A 24,807-nucleotide genomic window follows, 5' to 3' on the forward strand; every position below is an offset into this window, starting at 1 on the left:
TGCCCTAATCTGCTCATCCGTACACTTATAGTGGTTCCTTATCTTATCAGCCCCGTTTGATTCAATTTCTCCTACTAATGAACAACAATCGCGTGAATAATGATGGACGAGAATGTTGCCGTTGTTTGCTGGATGGAGCCGAGTGCTTGCGTTAACTGTAATGCTGTGCGCAAGCTTTTGGGCCCGGTGTTGCGAATGTACCACCGTCACAATGGCTGGTAAAGTGCCGTGCCGTGCGGACGTAACCCATCCACTGGGATGAAATATTGAGATGTTTGAAGAGCTCGCTGCCAAAAACGTAAAGGGATCGGTACAACCTCCCTGCGGCAACGGGAAGCCTGTGAACGAGCATCTTTATTTTGATTAATTTTCTTACCACCAGATATTCGCACTATGGTGATAAATCGAAACCGAGAAGCAGAGAGAGAAAGAGTGAGAGAGACCCAGAGGGCCAGAGGCTCTGTTTGTCCTTGAGATTTTGGGCGTCTTCGATTGTGTGATTTGTGTCTTGTTTCGTTGGATAAGCTTTAAGCATCCGAGCATCCCCAATAAGCAAGAACTTGTGTGTGTGCATGTGTGTGTAGAAAATCTGTCGCCAAAATCTTAGTCTGAGACAGCAAACCGGGAGCCTACGTGGGAAAACCGTTCCTCAAGAAAGAGTAAGCAATGCTCACACCACCAGCAGGGGAAGCAAAGCAGAGCAAAATGGTAACGGAGCACTAAATGTGAATGCGAAACAACATTACAGTAAACGAAGCGAAGTCCTTCGCGCCCGGAAAAACCCACAAACCCGTAACGGGGTCCAATAAACTAACCTCACTTCCCGAACGGCACGAGCACGGCGCACACAGCCACTGAAATTGCTCCCCGGGGCGGATTGCGTCTTGGCGACAGAGAAACGCCAATATGTCTGCCCTCGAGGAAGACACACAATGGAGAGCATCGCACCGTGCACGAGCGGAACTACGATGTTGACGTTCGTGCGAAACCTGAGGAGGACAACCCACCATCGGGAGCGTGACGTTGAGGGCGGGCCCGGACGGTTTGCCGAAGCGCGATGGAATATAAAATGTATTTTATGATTTTCATCATCAGCCATTTGCTGCCCGTTTTTTGCTGCGATGGTCGCTCGGGAAAACCGGAGATAGTTGTTGCTAAACGCAGGCCAATCGCTCTGGAGGTCATATTGAGTTGAAAGCAGAAGCTATACTGCTTCTTTTGTGTATGTGTGCGAGTGTGTTTGTGTTTTTCTGAAGGGTGGGCGTCTATTGTCAAGGTTCTTTGACCAGTCGGAAATGATTGGTTCTAGACGTGGTTTCGGTGCGTTGGTGAAGTTTTTTGCCCAATAAAATCTGAAAATGTAATTTATGTTGAAACCTCCTGTTTGACAAAGCAAGCAGCCTAGTTTTGTTCTTGATGTTTTGAGCTTAAAGTGAGCGAGAAAAGTGTTGCGCTTTCAGTTGATATTTTTATCAATGTTCTCCACGAAATAAATGAAACTATATCCCGAGCACCAGCGGGAGCCATGTGACAAATGACAGCATATCCATTGCAGTACGTACCACTTCCAGTGCTAACGGATGCCTTTCACTTTCCGTTACGGTGTCCTGGAGCGCAATCAAACATAATATTATTTCCCGGTAACTGTTGACCTCACGTTTGCACAAGCCACATGTCTGGGCTGGGCGGAGAGTAAGCAATAGACGTACCCGGTAAGATCCAACCGGTAGCAGCAGCAGTTAAGCCGTAGGAAAGAAAAATGTCAAGATTTATGAATCATGAGTGCGGTTCGTCTTCGTTCCACGCGCACACACACACAAATATCTCCTGAACCTGGACGAAGGATTTTTTTCCCACCTTCGAAAGGATGCATGATGTGTTCTTTTCCAGCGTTTCCGTTGCTCAACTGTGCAACTCAAATATTTTCTACGGCAAGCATCCCGAGAACGTCTGGAGAACGTCTTCGGAGATAGAGAGCGGTGACGAAGATCCAACAGGCAAAAAGTCAACAACCCTTCCGTCATCCGGTAGCTTTGGCAGTGGTGTCAATGTGGTCGCTCGTTCTAGTCCCTCCTGTTGGACGATGGTCACGTTACACTCGGCGAAGGGTTTGTGTTTTTGTTCACTTGCCCGTTACTGTGTGTTCTCCAAGTTTTCGTTTCTTATGGCCAGTGTTTGTTTTCTTGTTGGCTCGATTTATCCCCGTGTTCCCGAGGACTAACTTGTCACATTTGCCCGTCCGTCAAACGATGTGTAACGCCATCTTTGGGGCAGGCATATAAAAAGGCTTAACTTTCACGAAAATCAAAGTCTAAGCTGTCGTTTTTTTTTTCGGTGCACTCCCTATTTGAGGACCAGGATGTGCCTGAAGCTGGTCGTAAACCGACCGAATGGTGTGATTTATTATCGTTTAAGCAGCGTGTTGAGCAATGTTTGCTTACAGGGCACGTTGAATGTATGTTAATCCATGTGTGCGATTGTTTTAAGTGTAATAACTGAATTGTCATAGGGGGTTACAAAGGCAAACCAACTCAGTAGTAAGCTTTACGGTGTAAATAGTAACAAATTCGTAAGAATTAAATGAACGATCACTGAAATCAGTATAATTGAATTGATGTTTTAAATAGCAAACTAACTTAATGCTTGTAAATGTACCAAACAAAAGAATCAGGAATGAAATTTTAATTTAATTGAATTTCGGTTGCGTTGTGACGCAATGCAAAAACAAACACAATACGTCAATAAACACCCTCCACCCCACAGAACGGGACGACAATAAAGGTCACCAAAGGTAGCATGTCATTCGGAAGCATTCGGTTATTTATTCACGCACTTTCATTCCGTTCAGCCATTTTTTGTCTCTACCTTCGTTCTGTTAACATGTTATAACGAAGGGCATCCGTACCCAAAAAAAAGCGTTATATTTATAAACTGCTGGTGATGAGTTTTTGTGAGTGTTTGAGTGCCTGTGCCCGTAGTCTCCACCATGGCTGACGAGGGATAGGCATTAATCATACATTTAATTGAATTTTATGACCGAAATTAATGAAACCGCATTCGAACTTTTGCCCGAACGGCCTCCCACCGTTTGTGACATATTCCGGCGTCAACCGACCCGCACGTCGCAAAAAGTTGACGAAGAAGATCCCCCGGACTGGCGGTTTACCTGCGCTCTGGCGACCATCCGAACCATTAAGCGAATAAGAAAAAAATGTCAGTGCAAAACCACGCAGTAAAGGTTTTGGCTTTGTAACGTGGGTTGGGTGGGGGTAGTAGGGTCTTTGGGCAAAAACGGCCATGACAAGCAAAGATATGCCGAAAAACCTTTTCCCGAACGTAATTTCCTCTTCGCGTTTTGGGGTAAAAATTTCTCTCTCAGCCTCATTTCCGCGGTCGGGACGAATGGAGCAGTTTTTGTGGCTTAATAAATCATCCCACCAAGTGCACACACACACACATCCAGCATCCGGCTTGAGTGATGCTTGACGCGTAAAGATAATCTGCAGACCCAATTTCCCAAAGAAAGAGAGACATCTCTGCCCACCCTAGAAGCAGCCACCGCTACTTCCCCAGCTCGCTCTCCCCATGCACCATGGGTGGTCCGTGTGAATGATGCGACTACTTTAAAGGCACTTTCATTCGCTCATATTTCCTTCCCCGGGACCCGGGCAAACGTGAGCGCACCGAACGCGTCCTGGCCCCGGTTTTGTAAAGAGTTGAAGTGGTGGTTGTCGGAAGTGATCCCCTTTTTACTAGAGCCAAGCGGCGTGCACGTTAACACATCCCGAAACCGGAACCGAACAGTAGCAATGATTATCTTGGGCGCTGGCATGAAAACAACAGCAAAAAAAAGACAAAAAGAAAGCCACCAGCCAACCAGCCCCCAACGGTGACAAAATGACAAATTGTCTTTGTAACTTGTAGCGGAATTAAATGAGTGACGGAAGACAACAGGCACCGGCAACTGTTTGACATGATGTTATCAAGGCAAGTATCGTTCCGGTCGGTGGGTTTTCTGAAGGTGTGTGTTTTGGGCTTTGTTCGACGAGCCCTCTTTAGCCGAAAGCGCATAGTTAAAAAGGTGAATTGAATTTATTTGAGCCTTCGTAGTTAATTTATTGCTATCATTTACTTGTTTTTAAAACTGATTTACAAGTTTGATATGTAGCAACAATACGATTTTATTAGAAAATCAGTTGAAAATTGAATCAAGCTTGTGGGGTTTATTAAATTGTATTTATCTTTTCAACAATTTCACACTCGATCGAGCTGCTGTAAGGTCATGAAGTCTTAGCTTAAATATTCACAGGAAGTGTGGCTTAAAAGTTTTATAGTAGAAGCTGTTAGAAATGTGCTTTAAAATGAAATATTTGTAATATTTTTCGAATTTATCAGCTTCTTCAAGCATGTGTAATAAATTTGTATCTTCTTCTCTCTTGTTTGGCATTACAACCTTGAAAGGGCTTGGCCCGTCATTGCTGGCTACTTGCCTTGACCCGTAGGAAAATAGATAGTCCTGCTTTAGTGGAGGAGGAGGTCTTGATGGGATTTGATCGCTGGTCCTGCCGGATCTTATAACACACATTAAACATCAGGGAATGTTAAGCTGGAAACATGTTTCTCACCGAAAAAAATTACTCCATAATGCAAAATACTATACATAGAAAAAATATTTAATAAGACCAGTCTATTGTTAGGACTTCTAAAAATAATAAAACTACCAAGACTATAAAGACTCAGTCATTTCTTGAACGTTGGCTTTCCAGTACCTATTTATACTCCATAGAATTACATTTAAGACAACTGTTTTGAGCCTTGGATACTTGATTATTGCCTGCTGGAGACTTGATTGGATACTGATCTAATGTTTGATTCTTCGTAATTCTTAATCAAATGATTGAAGGTGAAAGCTTAATATGGCATAAAGACTAGCAAAGTCATGCCGACCGTGGGATATTTTTAATACAATTCAAAACAGAGGAGTCGAAAGTTTGTGCTACGGAGGTCGTATCCTTGTGATATAAGATGCACCTTTAATTGTCGATGGCTAATGTTTGAAAGAGAGGTTAATCCCATGTTCATAATTTCAAACTTATTTACAAATTCTTCGATTTGAAATCTTGCAAGAAGTATCCTTGGAAGGAATTTTAGAGCATAAATTATAGTCAACCATGTGTTAAATAAGTATTTTAAACAATATTTTTCTTCTTAAAGAAAAAACAACTTCGGAAAAGGCCAAAGAAAGTTTTTCTATAGCGTTGGTTTCATACCACCCTTAATGCGCTAAAAGCATGGATGCTGAAATCAGCACTCGGTGTGTCCTCGGGAAGTGAATATTGTGCCCATGTGGCGATTCTCCCTGCGTGTGTGTTTGTGGAGCAGTTTGTCAAGCTAGCAGACTGTCATACACGCACACTCAGACGCGAACCGAGTATCCCACAGAGAGCATAACAAAAGAGGATCATGCTTCGATTGGCGCCTTCCCCCGCAATGCCCATTTTCTTCCCTCCCATCCCTTCCCGACGCCCCATAGGCAGCTTAGCCAGTGTGCGTAAATAATTCATGAGCAATATTTTTTCATAAGGATCAATATTGTTCTGATTGGATTTTCGAGCTGTTTGGTGGTTTTCAATGCTGGCACACGACACACACTCACACATACGAAAGCGCGCCTGCTTGTGCCGTTGTTCAGGCCCACCGTCCGAACGGGCTCGCCCAGCATCGAGATTATTTGAGAGTAAATGGAAAGATTCCGGAAATTGACAAAATATTTCCAACCGTTGTTTATTGATTTCGGGATCCGGCGGGCGCGACCAGCTTCGGCGGATTATGAAACCGTGTGTACTTACCGGGATTGGATGCAGATGTCGGATGGTATCGGTATTGGTGGTACCAAACGGCCAACGATGGTAGGATGTCGTTACGATGCAGGGTGACACGGTAGATGGCACGGTATGAATAATTACCACGGTCGTCCCGCTTGGCTCACAGTGAGCTTGGAAATTGACTGATTGGTAGCGTGGTTTCCGCTAGTCCCTTGAGCATCGTTTTGGGGTGAACTGTTCGATTCGCAAAACAAGGTATGAATATTGCTAACGATAGCTGTCTATTGCTGTCGAGGTCGATATGTTGAACTTTGTTTTTTTTTTTTTTGCAGTCGGTGGAATCAATCGCTTGCTCAATTCGTTGTCCAACGTTGAATATGACAGAAATATGAAATCAATTGTCGAGGAATGTTTCGTGCAGAGTGAAGTATCTGTAACTCATGTTGGAGCATAACCTCCTATTCGGAAATACTATTTGCAGCTATTAGAAAGAAAAAAAAGACTATTTTTGGGGAAAGTTGTATCGAATATCCAATAACATGCATGAAAACATCACATTGTTTTCGCAGAGGGAAAAACAAAGCATCATCATCGATGGTATGAGCAGTAACCGAAACTCATCTTCACGAACCCTAGTTTCAGTTTGAACCGATCGATCTCACGGTGCGTTAGATGCTGCGGAAAGCAAATCATCATGGCCGATGATGCGTTTCAGGACAATAATATTAGCTAAATGTTTCGGCGAGCGTGAACACCGTCTATTGGAAGTAGGTCGAAACGGGAGCTTAGGTCGCTTTTGTTTTGTTTCGCGTGTTACGATGATCTTTGGGGTGCTCAGCTCTCAGGTCTGATGTGATCCCTGGGATGCGGCACAAAAGCAATGATTGAAGGAAGCTGTTGTTTTGCTTAGATCTGGCCCAGGTAAGACACCGGTGATGGCAGACTCAAAGCAAGCGAGAGTTCAAAGGCAAGATTGCCCACCGAACCATCACGCAGATTGTTGATGAAACGAAGAATCCTTGGGAACGAAAACAACTCGCCATTATTTCTGGCGGGAATTCATGAAATTCACCATTCAAACAATGCAATATGCTTGCCGCTTGTTTTGCGATGAGCAACGAAACAAACCTTCAAAATAATCAATGGCAAGACTTCACCTGCGGCTGTTGATGGGATCAAGTTACTGTTTCTTCCTCGGTGTATTTTAGGCAGCAGTAAACTTTTCCCTCTCCATGTTGTACCGTTTGTGTATGGATTTTCTTTATTTGTTTCGCAGCGCTAGAATATGAATAGTAGAAGTGAAAGGAGGACGTAAAAGATCTTCACACTCGACCGTACCAATCGCACCTTTCGTTGAAACAACTTCCAGAGGATAAGTCTTACGGGCAGTGGACAAAACAGGAAGCTGGACAGATAAAGGAAAGATTTTCTTAAAGCAATGGTAAAAATGTACCGGTAGCAGCCAAAAAAAAGGAATTTTCCCGTAAAATACAACAAAGTTTTTCCAAGCGTAATCCCTGCATTCATGCTGTTAAAGGAAGCGAAAATGGGAGAGAAGTCCCTGCGGGTGCTTGATGGAGGCTTTGTTTTCAGTGAAGTAGAAAGTCATTTTAGAACGAGGGGAAACGAATCCGTGTGAGAACTCGATTTGTAAAATTAGTTTCTTGTCAACATGGGTTGGAAGTCCGGGTGGCTGATGGGTTTGTGTGAAGTGTTGAAGTTATAATTGACACCACATAAATCATGTTGGTTTTGAAAGATTGTTTTCGGAGGGTTTAGTGTTATGCATACTGCATTACTTAGATTTACAGTTTCGAGTACAGTGTGTGAAGATTTGCTATTTGTTTTTACAAATTTAGTTATTTCCGTAGCACAGTTTCGAATCGAATTACCCTTTCTCAATCGAATCTAAAATTGGTAAAAGCAATCTGCTACTGCACCGTTCGTTCGATCGTTAGTGACATCGTAATGAGACCATTGTTTGGTGCCGACTTGTTTTAATGCACTCCGGCCGAGTGGATCCAATTCACATGCCGGAGGGTTGATTGGGTCAACCGTACCTCGCCACAATTTCCCGTCCAATGGAAGCGATTCTGCAACGGCACTGCAAACATTGTAGGTGAGCTAGTCGTATTACAGCTGGTCCGACACTGTGTCAGTCATGGAATATTCAAATGCTGTACGAACGGCACAATTAGTTCAACATGGTTTGAATTTTAATGAGTCAAAACGGTGTCACAGTTTTACCGAACCCTTGGGAAACCGAACCCGAAAGGTGGGGATAGGAAGTAAGGTGGATGAATTTTAAGAATCTTTCACTGTAAACTAGAACCAGTCGCAATGTTCTTGTGCGGGCGATTGTCACGGGGTCGAGCTGGGTATCAATTCCACGGGGTCATGTTTACGAAGCATCGTTAATTAACACCCGAACCGTTAGCCATTGGATTTCTGCTAGTTTTCTCTGGCTGTGTTCAGTCTTTTAAAATAAAATTTATGAAGCTTTGATTATTTAAAGTTCTTTTATTTTTAATGAAATAAGTATCTTTCCTTTTTGTATTGTATTTTTGACCTTAAAATACATTTGTGCAATTGTTTTAAGTGCTGCTTGTGTCCTGAACCGAAACAAAGCCCCAAACAAAAAAAGATAAATAGTACAAGATACATGGATTCATCCAGCATGCAATACAAGATTGCTTTTCGGCATGAGTATCATTCAAAATGCATTTTCAATGGGATGAATTTAGGCAGTAATGCTTGTTCGCGTTGTATTATGCCGCCGACTGGGTAGCTTATAATCGTGTTATGTCTGTTTATTATTCGATGACCGTCAGTGGCCAGCTAAAGAAGGTGGTTTGCCCCGAAACACGAGTCCAACAATGACAAAGCTGTATTCAAAGTGGATAGCGTACTGTGAGCAGGCGCTGAATGGTCCTTGAAAAAGTGAAAAATGGATTGGGCGAATGACAGTTGGCCAACGGAAGCATAGCGAAGTAGTGACTCAACGTGTCCTTCTTTACTCGCTCGCTCTTGAGACAGCTTGAGAATGGTTTTGTTTGGTTGCAAAGTAACTGCTGGTGCAGTTGGAGTTGGAATTGAGTGCTGCTTGGGAGAAGAAAAAATACATAACTATTGTAAGTTGGGCTTTGTTTTGGAGTTTAAAGCATTTGTTCAACACGGAGAGTTTTAATATTTTTTGCATGTAGTCTTCTAAGATAAAGGTGTTCCACTTAAGAATAAATTGAAGAAATCGTCAATTTTTCAAGACTCCTGCTTTTGCTTTAAATAAAAAAATACATAATTCCATCCAGCATTATTCGACTACAAAATTGAAAATAGTTCGCTACAACATACTGAATGTGCTACATAATCCTCCTTATCTAGATGCTCAGCTCTGGACCTCACATGACAAACATAATTAACCATGTTAATCCGAGGCTAGCCAACTTAACATTTTTTCCAGAGTAAACTCTTTTCTGTGGATTTTTATGATTATGTATAGCATTTTCCTAAAATTTGCATTTAGGAAATGTAATTTCGGGGCGGTCCGGTGGCCGAGGTGATAAAGGTGCCGGTCTCCACAAGGCAGGACTGGTATTCAAATCCCATCCAGACCGCCTCCCCGTACGCAGGGCTGACTTCTTTGCTACGGGTAAAATCAAGTCACAGAAAGCCAGAAATGGCAGGCCGAGACCTTTCGAGGTTGTAGTGCCAAGGAAGAAGAAGAAGAGTAGAAAATTTACTTTCTTTTTACAACAAAGCGATAGAAGCAAATATGAATATTGATAATCGAGTTTTCAACATCCTCGTTCATTTTTTTTTTGTATTTCCAAAACTATTTGATTACTAATGTAGGAGTGTAAGGTACTAAATTAAGAGCTTTTCCTATTTCTTTGTCGTGTGAACTACTCATGATAATATCTTATTCATGTAATGTTTCTATACGGTATGATAATTTGTGTGTGTATTTTTGCACATTCAAGAAAAAGAAAAACAAACAGAGTTTTTCCTTAGCTTCATCGTTGTCGTACCGATAGAGTATCTCTCCTCAAGGCCATCGGTTGAACTCTCTTCCTGCTTATTATGTGCCAACAGCCAACTCCATTTTAATCGCTAAATCCCAACCCACCTTCTTACCTCGATAGCAGCAAACAGCCCCCCCCCCCTCACTTTACTCCCAAAAGCTAGCACAGAATACAGTTCCATGTCCAAGGTTGTCGGGTGCGTTGCTGAAATGGGGGCAACTCCCTGCAGCACTACTACTATACGACATGTGTGAAAACCAACAGCTCATCGCAGCTGAATAATTAATTCTTCATTTATTCTCGCCACGTTACCGCTTTTCGCTTGTTCTCTGCACTCGAGCCGCCGCTGTGAGGATGATCAACCCAAGGGCTCATATTTTCCTGCCGCTCGCCTTCCCTGCCCACTACCACTTTCTACACTTCTACGAGCGAGTGCACATTTCTATATCCTTCATGCAAATTAATCCCCTACTCTGCGGCGACGACGACGACGAGGGTGCGAGGCATCAGACTACGGCCAGGGCCTCAATCTTAAGCGGCAGGTCTTTCTCGATCGCTCGAGGCAGTAAAAACTTGATTGATTAAATGGGACGGAAGCATGCATATTTAACGAGTGCATATATGAATAAGACATGAAATGACTAATTATCCAACAGGTATTTATTGGTTGCGTGGATGCTGCCGTGTGCCTTAAGAATGTGGGATATATTTTTGGCCGATTTTAGTGAGTAGTTTCCTGGTGAAAAAAAAACAAGATTTAAACGAGAAGGTTTAAAAGTTTTGTTTTTCCATTGTACCAGAGACATAGTACTAACGCAGAATGGAATATACTTTGAGCCAGCTTTAGAAGAAGTAAAGCAGGTGAATAAGGGCCTGCAAAAATGCAATTCAATGTTCATTGCACTACACTCCAATAAACGTTGAATAAATAATTTCCATGTCTACAGAGCATGGCAAGCGCTTTCTTCCTTTTCGTTATTCCCCAGTGTTGAAAAAAAAAAATTTTATTGCATGCATGATTAAAATCGGTCGGTAATGCTACATTAATAATATCAGCCTTCAGCAGCAGTGCAGAATCCACCGGGAAAATCGACCCGGGGACGTAAGACCAGCCACAGTGTACAGGTAAAATGTTGCGCAAAAGTTTTTTCGCCCTTTCGCCAGTCACATTGTCAGCAAAACTCATTCAACCATGACTCGTTGTTAGATTGAAAAATCGTGTTCTAACGATGGAAAAATATTTTCCCTTCGCCATTCGCCAGTCTTTATCCCCCTGACGTTCCGGCACTTTTCGGCAAAAGACTTTTCGTTATACACTTTTTACTTAAAACACGGTTTTAAATGCAGGACCACAGTCCTCACATGTGCTGGCGGGAAAGTTTCGACCAGCTCGGTCGGTATTGCGAACCGAAGTCAGCAGTGGTAGTAGTACGGTACAGAAAGTCAAGAAAACCCTTTCCAGTTTCAGCTCAGCTGGGCAGGATGGATAGATGGGAAAGCGTTTTCATTCCGCCCCACAGGGCACTCGGTGTTGCCAACTTATGAAACATGCTGCCACCGTTATTATTATTGCTGTTGTTGGTGCCTGGGTTGGCCGTGCTGATGCTGACGGTTGTTTCGTTTCGCGACTGTTACAGTCACTCACATTCGATGATTTATGACCGCTTAACGAGTATCACGCACGAACGAGCACCTCCGGCACCATTTTGCAAGGTTCAGCAGCGCTCGGTCGTAACTCCGCCACTGCCACCGGTACCCCACTAACCCACTAACACATTGACTTGTCTTGACTGGAGCCATTTTTTGTTGTTGTTGTTGCTGCTCTTCCAAACTTTGCCCTATCCAACTGAGCCCTGCTCGCCCTGGTTGTTTGTATTCTCGGTGGTGCAATATTTTTCACACCCTGCAGCAAACGAATCGGGGACAGCATCGAAGACGTGCTGCTTGGTGGTCGGTTTGAATGGCATGTCGTACGAAAGCTGACTCTCCCCCTACGGTATCGGCCATCCATCCCTGTCCTTGGTTTGCCCATGACACTCGGGTCTTAATGCTTTACCAGGAAATGCTGGCGTCCATTTCTGCAGTCGGTGGACAGCATCCTCGAACTCGGCGCGGTCGATGGGACGCATGCGATGGACGACGGCGCATAGTTGCTTCCGTAAATTGTCTTGGGCACAAGCTGTGGTGCCCATCAATTCGGAAAGTTTTATTTGTTCCTGTGCTGTGTTGCACTTTGTCCTTTCCAATTGGCGCGCGGGCAGCATACATTCGACTCCACCGGGGTCCAGTCAGTCAGACAGTTACATGTGTTTTTCGGGATGGTGTGCGGTTTCTGCGCCACCATACTCCGGATCGGGGTTTTTCGGTTAGTAGCTCTGTCAAAAGTTGCAGCCCGGATCGTCGGTTATGGACTATGCTGGGGTTGACCAGCTGTCCCAAAGTATCGTGCACCATCCAATGTTGGTGTGTTTGATTTCTGAAAGCTGCAGGTCGTTTGTGTACTGTTTACATGGTGGACGGAACTGTGTTTGCTTGAAGTTTTAGTGTTTAGCTGACATCTAGCTGTATTTGTATGAAACATCGGTGAAAGATGTAAAATTGTTTATTTTTATACGCTCACAACGTTGGCTTTTGCTTATCATTTTATCACCAACTAGAATTCATAAAGAAAGACAGAGAAAGAGTGAGAACAAAACGTACCCCGACATCATTGTTTCCAATCTGGCAATTATGGAGCCACTGGACTATCTGTCAACATCGATATGCTGTTCTGTCAAAACAGCAAAATCGTTCGCCGTATCATCCCCCCGGTCCGGATACAGCAAACAGTAACAAGAAACGATATTAAACGATATTCTAACGCGCTCGTACATCGCTCCGTTAGCGGGCCCGGGACAGCTTGCGCAGCAGCAGGGAAGTATTTGCTCAACGATTAATCGTAGGAAAAATGATGATTCATCATATTTCATCCCAAGACTTGTGCCTAACGACGACGCCAGTCTTTATTAAGCTGAATAGCACCATACACGATTGACTGTACCACAGGGTACGGGGAAGCCAGGCTGGATACTTCTGCGTCCTGCAGCATCCCGCCAAAAAACTCACCATCGGTTACCGTGTGGGAATCCCTTAAGGAACCATTCCGCTGCCTAGAAGCGCCATCGCGTTCGCCGTATATCTGCTATCTGAAGCTCGGTAGCTTTTATCCAACTGCCTGCCCTAATTTTGCTCTCCCGATACTAACAAACCATGACGTGTACTTCATTGGATCGTTCGCACAGTTTCGCTCTAGCTTCCATTTTTTTTCCGCTTCCCGCGGCGCACCAGTTTCGCTTTTGATCGCTTTGCCTTGCCATTATTAATTATGAATATGCGATTACGGACGCTTTTATGCTTCGCAAAATATCACACGACGACGCCGTACGGGTTTTCGGGCCAAAGAGATCAAGCCACAGCTGGGAGGGTTCAGCTCGAAACCGCGTCACTACCTGATGATATTAAGATTTTGGGTGAATAGCGTATATTTGACAGGGATTGTGCGTTGGTCGTCTAGTGACCAAGCGTTTCGTTTGGAGAGACATACTTGGTGCTTTTATTACTTTTTTCATATTCATCATCCACTAGCTGTTGAAGTGGTTAAGTGCATTTTCGTGCCACCATGTGCACTACAATGTCACTTAAAAATGACACAAAAAACTAGCTCTTTTCCTCTATAACAGGTCTCCGTATGAAATCGTAAATGTTTTCTACTCTCGTGTGATATGTTTGGTAGTTTTGAAAGATCAAACCCAACGCCTCTTTAAAGATTCATTGTTATTTTACATTGTTTTAAAATTCGGAATGATTGATTGATTCTTCTAACTCTGTCAGGGATGATTTGATTGGTGTTCGATCATGAATGTATCAATAAAATACAACACTTGTAGCATTGCAGAGAAAAAAAGCGTCGCCAACACCCAGTCAAGATCGCACATCAACATGCCACAACACGTGCGTGTCTCATTGTACGTTATTGGGTGAAACGGACCGGAACCAATGTTATCCATCATTCAATAAAATTTTCACACCATTAACGAGTTTAGCTTCGGATTGGTGACTCTAGCCACACACACGCACACACAACGACGTACAATCCCTTAGCGTGACAATCCGCAACAAGTAGCCCATCGGAAAAAGTTCTAGGTGAAAAACATGTAGGACAGCAAACAATAGCACCGAGGACCTAACTTTGGCAACCTTTTGGAAATGGATGGTTAGGAAAACACCGATGCGATAGGTATAAATTTTCGCTCAATCACAGGCCCGTCGACGTGTGACGGTTGTTGGTGCGAGCGCCTTTCCCGGTTGCGCACTTGTTGCATAGTGATTTTCACCTTAAAATTTGGCCATCAGCAGTGACGGACAACTGTCCGTGCTATGAACGCCTAACGGTGGAATAAAATTAATGATAGCGACGCGGAAATTTGCTTTGGAGAAATTTTATCGTTTTGATGTTTACGATTATTAGATGTACCTGTTGTTGGTTATTCGTACGGGGATTAAACTTATTGATTTACTTGTTTATTGATTTTAATTTATGATGTATTATTATGTGTACAGTGACAAAGCGTCAAAAACTCTAAAATGAGTTAAAAGACCTTAGAGACTCAGATATCGCATGACGAGTCGACTTTATCGACTTTAGCTACCCAAAGTGCATCAGAATGCACTCTGTTGCACAAAGGTGCATTTGATGTTCTCATTTGGAGTAGTGATCAGGAATCCATCAATCCATTTGTTGATAGAAATCGACATCACTCAATGGATCAATCGGCTAATATAGATTCCGTGAAGATGACTCTTTACGCAATTGTACAACTTCGCAGGTCCAATATTTGCACACTCGCTTTTAACTTTGGACTAAAAAATTAGAACTTAGAAAACTTCTGAAAGTCGTAATAGATGCACCAAAATTGTTGTCCAGATGTTATGTACTTTTACTCTGTTTCTTAACCTCAGCAACAACTGAATGCGATCACCCGTTGCAGATCACTTTACATAGCCCAAAAACTCTTTATTTACCTTTGCCTAAAAATTTCGTTCAGCTCTGCAATATCTATCCATTAAATCAAACTTGTAACATTATCAACAGCGCGGCCTGGCAATAGAAGTGAAAGTGGGTTCTCCACGCGGCAGACTAGGGTTCAGATCCTATCTGGGCCTTTCCCCCTGCCAGATGGGATCTGAACCCTGAACATAGCGGTATGAATAAGTCTTGTAAGCCAGAAATGTCAGGCCGAAGCCTCTCTAGGCTATAGTGCCATGGAAGAAGAAGAAGAAGAAAGCTTTTAAAAATCATATTACCAAATACTTCAAACATAAATGCCAATCGAAGTCGCACTTTAATTCATATATCAGCTTATCACGCAAACAACTTGACTTAAGGATAAGTTGAGCGAAATTAAAGTTCGTTATTTGTTCTCTATGAGCTAATTGGGCCGTTTACATATATAAACAAAAAGCTAATTAAGCCTATCTCAAACAGAAACGCAAGCAGCCGTAGTAGCTAATTGTTAAGACATTAAACCATTCGCGTGTGTGTCATGTTAAACGAAGCTGGCGAGTATGTGTGTGTGTGTGTGCGTGCCATAATTTCAAACTGCGCCTAGAAACGTCTCGAATACGGGGATTCATTCCTAATGAGAATAAATTTGCACACCAATAGGAACGTTTGGTGGAGTAGTGAAATCGTACACCTTCTATTTCATTACCAGTTTTCTTTGCACGCCCTCGTAATGGCAGCACATTCCAGGAACGCAGAATGGCAGAATGGAAATCATGAATTCTTGGTCACAAGTATACCCGTTCCCCCATTCCGGTGCGATGCTAGACCTGATCTTTGAATCTCGCTTCTCGATGGCGAACCCGAAAATCCATTCCAACTGCCAGGGGAAAGTGTGTGTGTGTGTGTGCGTCATAGAGAGCGTGTAAGACTTTCGCCGCATGTAAGTGTGATCCGCAGTTTGAAAACTTTGCCCGCCCCGAAAGATGAGTTTCGTACGTGTTTTCCGCCCTAGAGCGCGCCACACCCAACCATGTGAGCCAAGTGTTTAATGCTAACTTTTGGGGAATGGTAAAATGTCGGTTCATCGAACATGCTGAAACCCACCGAAAAGAGGAAATTAACGACCGAGAGTCGTCGAGCGGGCTGTTTTCGGGCACAGTGCGCCGGTTCCTGGCATCGGTTTCTGGCATGCCGAGCGCTGATGCATAAATTGGTGGATTATGCATGGAATAAATAATTATCCGCAGCAGCCAATGCGTCCCGCGAGGATCCCGCTGATCCGGGCGACTGTGCAGCAAAGCGTCCTGGGCCAGTATGTGTTGCAGCAGCCGGTGGGTGAATTAGTGGGTGAAAGAATAAATTCAGGCGCTTAGGTGGATGTGGGAAAAAGTATTGCGCTGCATGATGTGGTGATGTAATGGAAGTATGGAGCTGTGCTTGTTGTTTATGGTCCTTTTTAGTGGAAAACATGTGTGCCAAGCGTGCACTGGCAATTTGATTTAATTACCCACCGTAGCACACCGACCACTCGGTGCACATCGTTCGTTGACCTGGTGGTGGTGGGTGGTTCCGGGACCGTAAAAGTAGGCCACGAAAAGTACTGGCCATGATTAACAATGTTGCGGTTTGGGATGTGTTCGAGAGTAGGTGCAAATGCATTCCCGAACGCAGCACTGTGAAATGACCAATTGGGTGCTAATGATTGGGTTGTGGAGAAATTAATTGCCTGAAGGTTGCACGGTGCGTTCATCCGTTGCCACTCACTTGTTGAATGTGTGTGTGTGCGTGTGAGATTCAACGTCAATCAAACACCATTTTATTAGGTATAAGTATGATATTACATTTGCTCTCGACAACAGTTATATCACGCAATCCAATTTCTCTGTAATGAAACTTTGTTTTAGCTAATTTTAAACAGTAATCAATTTCATTCGTTTCAGCATTTCAGAACCGATCGTAACCCAAACTGATCTCGTCATGCATTTTCCTCTTTCTCGTTCTAGGGGTGGACCTGGCCTAAGATGGGGAGCGTGCTACTCACGGCTGTGTTCATAGCGTTACAATTTGCTACCGGCCTGGCCAACCCTGACTCAAAGCGTTTATATGACGACCTGCTGAGCAACTACAACCGACTGATACGGCCCGTGGGCAACAACTCTGATCGTCTGACAGTCAAAATGGGTCTAAGGCTCTCCCAGTTGATTGATGTGGTAAGTAGCAGGGGTTTTCCTTCACCCGCTTTTCCGGGAATATTTTTGGCCAAATGTTGTATTTCCTAGGTGCGCTCGTGTTTGGTGCGTTACCGGCAAGTCCTTTCGGTAGGGGTTTTTCGCAACCACGCAGCTTCGTCCACTGTGTCCAGCGATTCATCATCATTAGCGTAATTCGGCCTGCCGGAACTGGATCTCAGCTATCTTATTACGCTACGAATCCTTTGCACAGAAAAGAGTACATCTTTGAGTTTTGTTCTGACGCCTTTCCTTTATCGTTCCATCCGCCAGTCGGCGAAGGTCAACAGATGGGGTGGGTGTGTTAGGTTAACGGTGCGTCATTGGGCGTCGGACGTGTTGGTAGATAACCTCTGGACCTGGAAATTGTGTTTCTGCACAACGGAACGGAACGCGCCGTTCGTTCACCACTGTAGGGTGAAGCTGCTCCAGAATAGCTTTAAAGTTTGCCACAGTGCTGGGTCGTATGACCATCCGTTTCTTAGTCATTGTCCAGCTGCATGTTCGTGTTCGGTAGTCTTTTGGATGGACGGACGGACCTTCGGATCTCGTGAACCTCGTGCGATCTCGTACGTTTTCTTCATTAAGTGAAACGAGTAATTAATTAAAGGAGGGAAAAGTTTAGTTTTTAAGTACGGACATTAAAAATAATTACACTCCCCTCGAGCGCTTCTGCAGGGGGTGGCCTTCTGTGAAGGAGCTTGACCGACCACCGGCCATGCAAGAACGTCCAGACATCCAGTTTGATGTAACAGATGGATCTGACAGCAAAATGGACTGTGTTTGGTTAGGTGTACGTTCACCAGGCAACGGAGAGGTTCTACGGAATTTCTTAAGTTTCGAATATGATAGAATTAGCATTCGGATCTAACTGCATAAAAATATTTCAATTTTGTTTTCTACCCTATTTTACTAGTTAAAGTAAGGCGTCATAATGCCAAACACAAATGCAATTACAAATAGAAACATGAAAAATGACATTACATCTTTACAACTTCCATTTTGTGGTTTGTCAATCTGCTGACATTCGTCGGCTCCTGTAAGAACCAAGCAACAACGAAATTTGTTGATGGATTGTAAACAAATTCTGTTTTCCCTGAAAACAAATGTGACCGATGCTTTATGGCGAGGCGTTTAACGAGATCGCACCGATTTTTTTTTTTCCGTGATGCTGGACATCCCAACGGCCAGTGTAATAAGAACGTGCCAGGTCTTCTGCTTCCACCAATCCGTAAGATCGATGATGGTTGTCACCAGCTGTGGAAAGAATAAATTTCTAAAAAACCCTCGGTAGAGGAAGCCCTCGTCCTGCAGGATGCTCTCGGGCTGCCCCAGTGTTGTGAGAGAACTGTGGGTAGACGACATGTGGCAGACCTTCGGAGGCCCCGGGCGCAGTTTATTATTACTGAGCCCAGCTGCAAATCGGTGTTGTTTTCTTATCCTTTTGCTCTTTTTTTTTTTCGCCGGGCAGAGTCCTTTGCGCTTTGAATCATCGTTATCACTGGTTCGGGGATGCTGGATGTAAACGAATCCACAACCGAATCGATTCGCTCAACCTCAAGATCCTCAATAGCTTATAAATTTTTAAAACCATCGTTGGGTGATTTGATTTGCAAATCGATTCGGCAGCGGCATTTCCGTAGCAGACGAAGCAGTTTCTTCACTCCTTTTTTTATCGAATGCTTTTCCACTGCGCCCGCCGGTGCCTCTCGGGAGCTTTTGCCAGTCGGAGTTTAATTTTACATCACGACCTCGAACTACGGCCTCATCTTTGGTGTAATGTGTACGTGTGTGTGTGTCTACCGGGGGCAAAGCGGGCCAGCGGCTCTCTATCGATCTCGGTAAAAGTTTCGCTTTTTGTTGACCGTTCCGTTTGTCGCTCGTGGTAAACATAGCCTCAGAGCTTCAACAGCTCGGTGTGGGTGTACTGGTTAGTCGTTTGGCTGGTCGGTTGTGAATCGATTTCTGCCTTCCGTTCGTGTGGGAACGGTCAACAGATTGCCATTTCCCGTTGGCTGGGATGACGGTAAAGTGTTCAATAAAATCCAAAAATCTTCCAACGCTTTGATAGCGCACTTTTCCGCAACTGGTCGTTGGTATGCTCCGCTGGCCCTCCCGAAACGGGGCTGGGCAGGACCACCTAGAAGGACGTTTTGATGTGGATGCATACATAAAAATAATTTACGAGTGTGGATGCTGTTCCGTCCCTCGGACCCGATGGAAAGCAGGGTGCGGATCGAATGCTGGTGGATGTTTTTCTTGAGGCGAGCAGCTTGGGCATTTTACGATTTGCGTGTTGCTGTGTGCGTGGGGATTTTCTCTCCTGCTGCTTTGTTGTAAAACGGAAAGTGAAGGAAAATGCATCCCATTTCAAACCGGTTGTTTGCTGTCCCGTGTATCGCACGGTCAGAAATGATAGGGCTCGGGAAATGTGTCTCGCATAAAACGGCGAGAGCACACTTTCCCGGAGCACGTTGAGTAGATTGGAAGTTCGATTAAAGTTTAATGCATATTTTCGTACACTCGTAAGGCTCGTGTATACATCCGTAGCGCCCACTCGCTTTATGCAAAGATTATCTGAAATTTATCCCACAAACTGCGGGATTTGCGCTTAAGCGTGCCGAGGCCGTTGGGCGAGAAATATATTGGAATTTTAAATTGATGAACCATGGATAGGCAAAAGAAAGGATTTTCCTCCGCCCCAAACGAAATGTTACGAAAGTTTTGCAAATAAAACTGTCAACCGCCAACCGACGACTTCGGGTGATTGGTGGGCATTGGTGTCGGTGGGGGCACCAACGTTGTTGTGCTTCACCAATTGAAATTCGCTCGAAACTTTGTTGGAACATAGTTTCCGCTGAATAACAACAGTTCTATTGTTTTATTCATTGCCAGTGCTGCATTCTGAAGCATTCCGTTTCCCCGGCTCGTGTAGCATTGTGCTGTTGTCTTGTCGGTAAGGCGAGGCATGCACACACACACACACACACACACACACACACACACAAACACCACCATACACAGACATTTCTTGGGAAATAAGGCGAGAAAATCCCTTCACGCGCACGTCCACGTCGATGATGCCGACGTCCTTCTGACGAGCGCAGAAACTTACAGGGTGTGAGCATTATTGTAGTCGATTTTTCTTCCGTTCTGAAGCACACCCAGCGTTCTGGTTCGTATCATGCTTCGTCCGAATAAATTAAGCCTTTCCTGCCCGTTCGGTTTTGTGTGCAGCCCGTGGCTGCTCACCGTATTGTGTGACCCTTCGCTCAAGGTTTGCCGAGGAATGGCAACTCCACCCCAAAGGCGATGGTGGGCGCAAGGTAGACAGATTGATTTACTGCCGATGCTTTGACCACCATCCATCTTTTGCATTCAGAGCATTCTTCGGTTCGAATTTGACTTCGTCAATTTGTATGCTAATGATTGTGAAAGTGAATTATAAAGAAATTTTCAACTCAAATCTACCACCGATATCGAACGCTGGGATAGGCGCCCAGAAGGAGTGTTGTGCCATTGGAAGTTCTTTGTCGGGTTTGCATTGCATAACGGGTGCCTTTTGATGGCAACGATGTAAGAAAACAAATATTGATGCTACTGTTGTATGTTCTTTTCTTTCAGAATCTCAAGAATCAAATTATGACGACAAACGTGTGGGTAGAACAGGTAAGACTTTCAGCGGCATGCTGATTCTGTGCTCTTCTCTAGTTTCATAAGCTTTTTCATCGAACAGTAATAGGGTTTTATTTTTCCAAGAAAATGTAATTCACTTCGTTTTCTCATGACAATATTAGTTTCGGACAATCAATTCAATATGCGTTTAAAGCTCGAACTTGCCAAACAATATCAATTGAAGTATACTCAATGGACACCTGTCACTGAATAACTCCCTGCAGTTGGGTTTTTCCACCCGCAACATCTTACTATACTCGTCCGAAAGGTCAGCTTTCAGTGGATAGCTGTAAGAGATCAACAGAGGAAAACCAAACAGAACTCGTAACTCCACGGCGAACCATGTTGTGTCGTTGGAGTGTATGCTTACGTGAAAATGACCCGCAATATATCAACCGTCATGGAACGTCCCTTGAGAGGTAGAAGGTTCCGTGCCTCACAAATGGACCGCAGCAAACATTCTCTCATGTGGAATCCGAAGCTGGAAAAGGAAAGGGGGCGGAAAACGATATTGAAGGCGGCTCGGTATCGATCGTTTCCCTTTCGGACATTAATTTACTGTTGACTCACAAATTGGGTATTGTTGTCTCCAGATGATGGAAAAGGCTTCTTCTGTCGCGGTAATGATGGAAATGTTCCCAGCCTAGATGGTGACTGATATTAAGATGATTGGCTTCCGTCCACAGCGAAAACTGTGCATCTTCTGCTGCGAAATCTGATAGTGATCGTGCTCGTTTCGGGGGTAGATTGCCGTAGTACAGGCGATCGTTTCCAGTTGATTCCCAGAGCTTTCGTTTCCATGACTGGTACGTGATGGGCGTTGTGCCGTGTTGTGTGCTTTTATACAAATATTTCACTCCATTCAGTGGAATAGGTTTAGTGATTTTAGGGGAAGCTGTGTAATCCGCTCGATCTTTTGCCCAGCTCGGCGGTATCCAGGCTTCTGGATGATCTTTTAGATATTCATCAAGTTCCTGGTGGGACAGCTCATGCTCATGGTGTGTATCCGTGGGAGTTGGCTTAATTGTTGTAGTTTTTTCATTGGTATACATTGCAATCTCTCCCAGGCGCAGCGATGTCGCATGGTACATGTAATCTGGCAATGGATGATACATATCCATCTCCGCGACCAGGTTGTATCCTCGGGGTGTTGCAAACATGGATCCTTTACCACCAGAAATGGTAACCTAATAGATGACGGGAAATAACGCAGAAAAAGCATGAATAGCTCCATCAATAAATAACTTACTTAAACTCCACGTACGATAAAGTTAGCACCGGGTGGAAAGAGCAAATATCTTCTTTTTCGCGATAGAACCTTCTCACGGTTGGAAGACGCAGTCCCATTTCGGGTGCCCTCGAGCTGACTGCAAAAGAACAAAGCGGCTACCAAACCGAACAAAATACACTTGGAATACATGCCGGGCGGACACCGTTGGCTGCTCAAGGCGAAAGGCTTATTGGAACTGATTGAACGAATCGTATTTGTTCTCGCCCACGCCCGTAAGAGCTTTAGCGTGGCTTTTTTACCCTGGCCCCAGCAGAAGAGCAAAACAACTAAAATTTGTTTTGTTTGTCAAAAAAATTGACAATAGCGATGGCTGAAAACGAGCGTCACGAACTGTTTTCGGGCCGGGAAGCTTTCTCCTTTTGTTTGCATGACAAATAGACTAATTTGACGAGGGCAATGTAGAACTTTGGTACAATTGATCATTCGCCGCAGAAGAGAGAGTGAGTGTGTGCTTGCATTATGATAAAAGGGAATTAAGTAGAAAGCATTGGCAGTTACTTTGGGTGGTTCATGTGAAAAAGATGTGCGTTTTTGGGGTGAGCGAACGAGATAATAAAGCCTTTTACGAGATCTATCAAGGAGAATAGAAGATATTCAACTAAATTTTTTTATTGGGTAGTTGGCTAGAGATTTCTAGCCATTTTGATTAAAATTGTCAGTTAAATACTTTCATTTCAAAAATGACTGGCTCAAAAAGCTTATTTTCGAAGGTGAAGTTAAGATTAAAGTCTTCTTCTTTGGTACTTTACTCTTAAGCGGCCTCGACTAGTGATGGGTTCTCTGGCGTGTAACCTCGGTTCCACTCCAAATTCGGCCGGTTTAACGCCGTTTCTGATTCCAAGGAGATAGAGTCGCCAGTTCCACTCGAAACCATCCGGAACCGTCGGAATGATCAGAACCGTCTGAACCACCGGAACCGTCCGGAATCGTAGTCGTAAAGTATAAGTGATTATTCACACTTTGGTCTGTGGATGCAAAAAGTAGACACTTCTATAAATTTGTTTCACTTCTATTTCCCGGTGTTGGTACAATTTGTAGCGTAAGATGAATGATTTTGCAATGTTCTTAAAACAACCCCGAATTACAACAATTCCCGTGCAACACGATAAAGCAATACTTTGTAGGCATCGTTTATGCTTTCCCTTTCGAATGCCATTACCGTAAAGTCAGAAAACAATTAAAGTTAATGGGTTTCATTGAAATTCTAGCAAAACGTTAAATATTATTCAGTTACCGACTGTATCATCGTTTTATCACGCCAACATCCATCCATTCATTCACGAGAGTTTCACAGTTCCTGAAGCAATTTTCTGGGTATGTTTGCGTAGTTTAAAAGCTCAAACACCATTTACTGTGAATCGTGGTAGAAAAGTGGGGAGAGTCCAGCCTGTGCGTGGGAAAGCTCTCCAGCATTTTAAGTGGTCCCGGAACTCCCTTTCTGGAACGCCACGAAATGGTGCGTGTTATAAACGTGGTCAAAACAACAAGCGATAAAAAAATGGCGCAATACACGGTACAAATAAAATGCATTCAAAGCGCATCGCCGCTCAAAGATCACGGTGTGCAGGTCGAAAAACTGGACCGAAGCTGGAGATGCAGGCCATTAAAATGTAATAAACAGACCCCTGGTTCGATGCTGCAAGCTTCGGATCCTCTCGTCCTCGGCGAATATTGGCCCGAAGGCTAATATATGCTGTTGCGAACGCGAATGCACTTTCCACCATGGTGACCACGGAGGAGGAGCGCAAATCGCTACAGTAAACATTGAGAAAATTTACGAGCCCGTCGAACGAATCATCTGCCTGGCGTTGGTGCAGGCGTGGGATACCGAACAGCTGCCACCGCAACAACACATCGGTCGAATATTGCGTGGGTCGTTCGTTGTTTTTCTGCAACGCGGTCGGACATACGCATCAGCGTTAACACGGTTCGTTCGGTTTAACGGGCGGAACGTTCTTTACGCTTCCGTTCGAATTATATTGCGAGACAGTTAATATTGTGCGAATGGTAAGCGCAGCGTTGGCTGACTTCCTGCACTTAACGAATTGTTTGACGATCGATATGCTCGGCAAGAGTACTTGTGTATTGTGGCATATCGACGAAAGGCTGTCGGGCGGGTTTTCCTTCCACTGGCAGACCGATGCAATCGATCGTTTACAATCAATATGTGTTTAAGCTTTCGGCAAGAAGAAAACCACAGCTTCAGCTTCAATCAGCTAACCAGCTGTCTTACAGCCGGTTGCATCAACTCGGACCTCGGACGTGTGGCTAACCAGGGCCGTCCTTCGGATTTGACATTTACTGCTCCTCGTACCTTGTGCATCCGCTGCTTACAGGCCAGAAAACGACCAGATCTTTAAGTGCAGATCTTGCTGGAAAGGATGGTACCGGAACGATTTGCAAAGCGGGATAAGCGATTCATAATTGAGCTGTCAGCAGCAGACGCTCCGGCGGCCACATGAAAGCGACCTGTTTCGAATGACAACGGTGCCGGTTGCGTTACTTCATGCGGCCCAGCCTCTAACGGTCCGGCATCCAGCCGGTAAACATTCGCCAAAACCCCAAACAACCCATCTGACAAACCGTGGCGATCTTGCAGATTAGATTCACGCAACGAAGATTGGTTTATGCCTTCGCTGGAAAAGCGGGCTGTACTGGACGCGTCACATGGTGGTTTTGGGGAGGTTGATATTATGTTTTGATAATGAGCATTGTTGTTGTT

The 24,807-nt window shown here is 44.2% G+C and overlaps 2 protein-coding genes across 4 annotated transcripts in view; one reads left to right on the plus strand and one right to left on the minus strand.

The window, feature by feature from the left end:
* Positions 1–24,807, plus strand: part of LOC118504509 (acetylcholine receptor subunit alpha-like 1) — a 62,363-nt gene that overhangs the window by 23,298 nt on the left and 14,258 nt on the right. For all 3 annotated transcript variants that reach the window (XR_004905308.1, XM_036039039.1, XM_036039040.1), the window contains exons 3-4: positions 16,895–17,101; positions 20,744–20,788. Coding sequence is in view for 2 of the 3 variants with exons in the window: in XM_036039039.1 (XP_035894932.1) it covers positions 16,913–17,101; positions 20,744–20,788 (234 nt within the window). In the remaining variant the exon portion in view is untranslated. The remainder of the gene's footprint in view (positions 1–16,894; positions 17,102–20,743; positions 20,789–24,807) is intronic.
* LOC118504510 lies at positions 20,911–22,233 on the minus strand. Its single transcript, XM_036039041.1, has 4 exons — positions 22,059–22,233; positions 21,365–21,981; positions 21,165–21,275; positions 20,911–21,081 (listed from the first exon to the last, which is right to left on the minus strand). Exons 1-4 carry the CDS (start codon positions 22,212–22,214, stop codon positions 20,943–20,945), a joined length of 1,023 nt encoding a protein of 340 aa, XP_035894934.1. The 5' UTR covers positions 22,215–22,233; the 3' UTR covers positions 20,911–20,942.

This window comes from Anopheles stephensi, chromosome 2 (assembly GCF_013141755.1).
Source record: "Anopheles stephensi strain Indian chromosome 2, UCI_ANSTEP_V1.0, whole genome shotgun sequence".
NCBI lineage: Eukaryota > Metazoa > Arthropoda > Insecta > Diptera > Culicidae > Anopheles > Anopheles stephensi.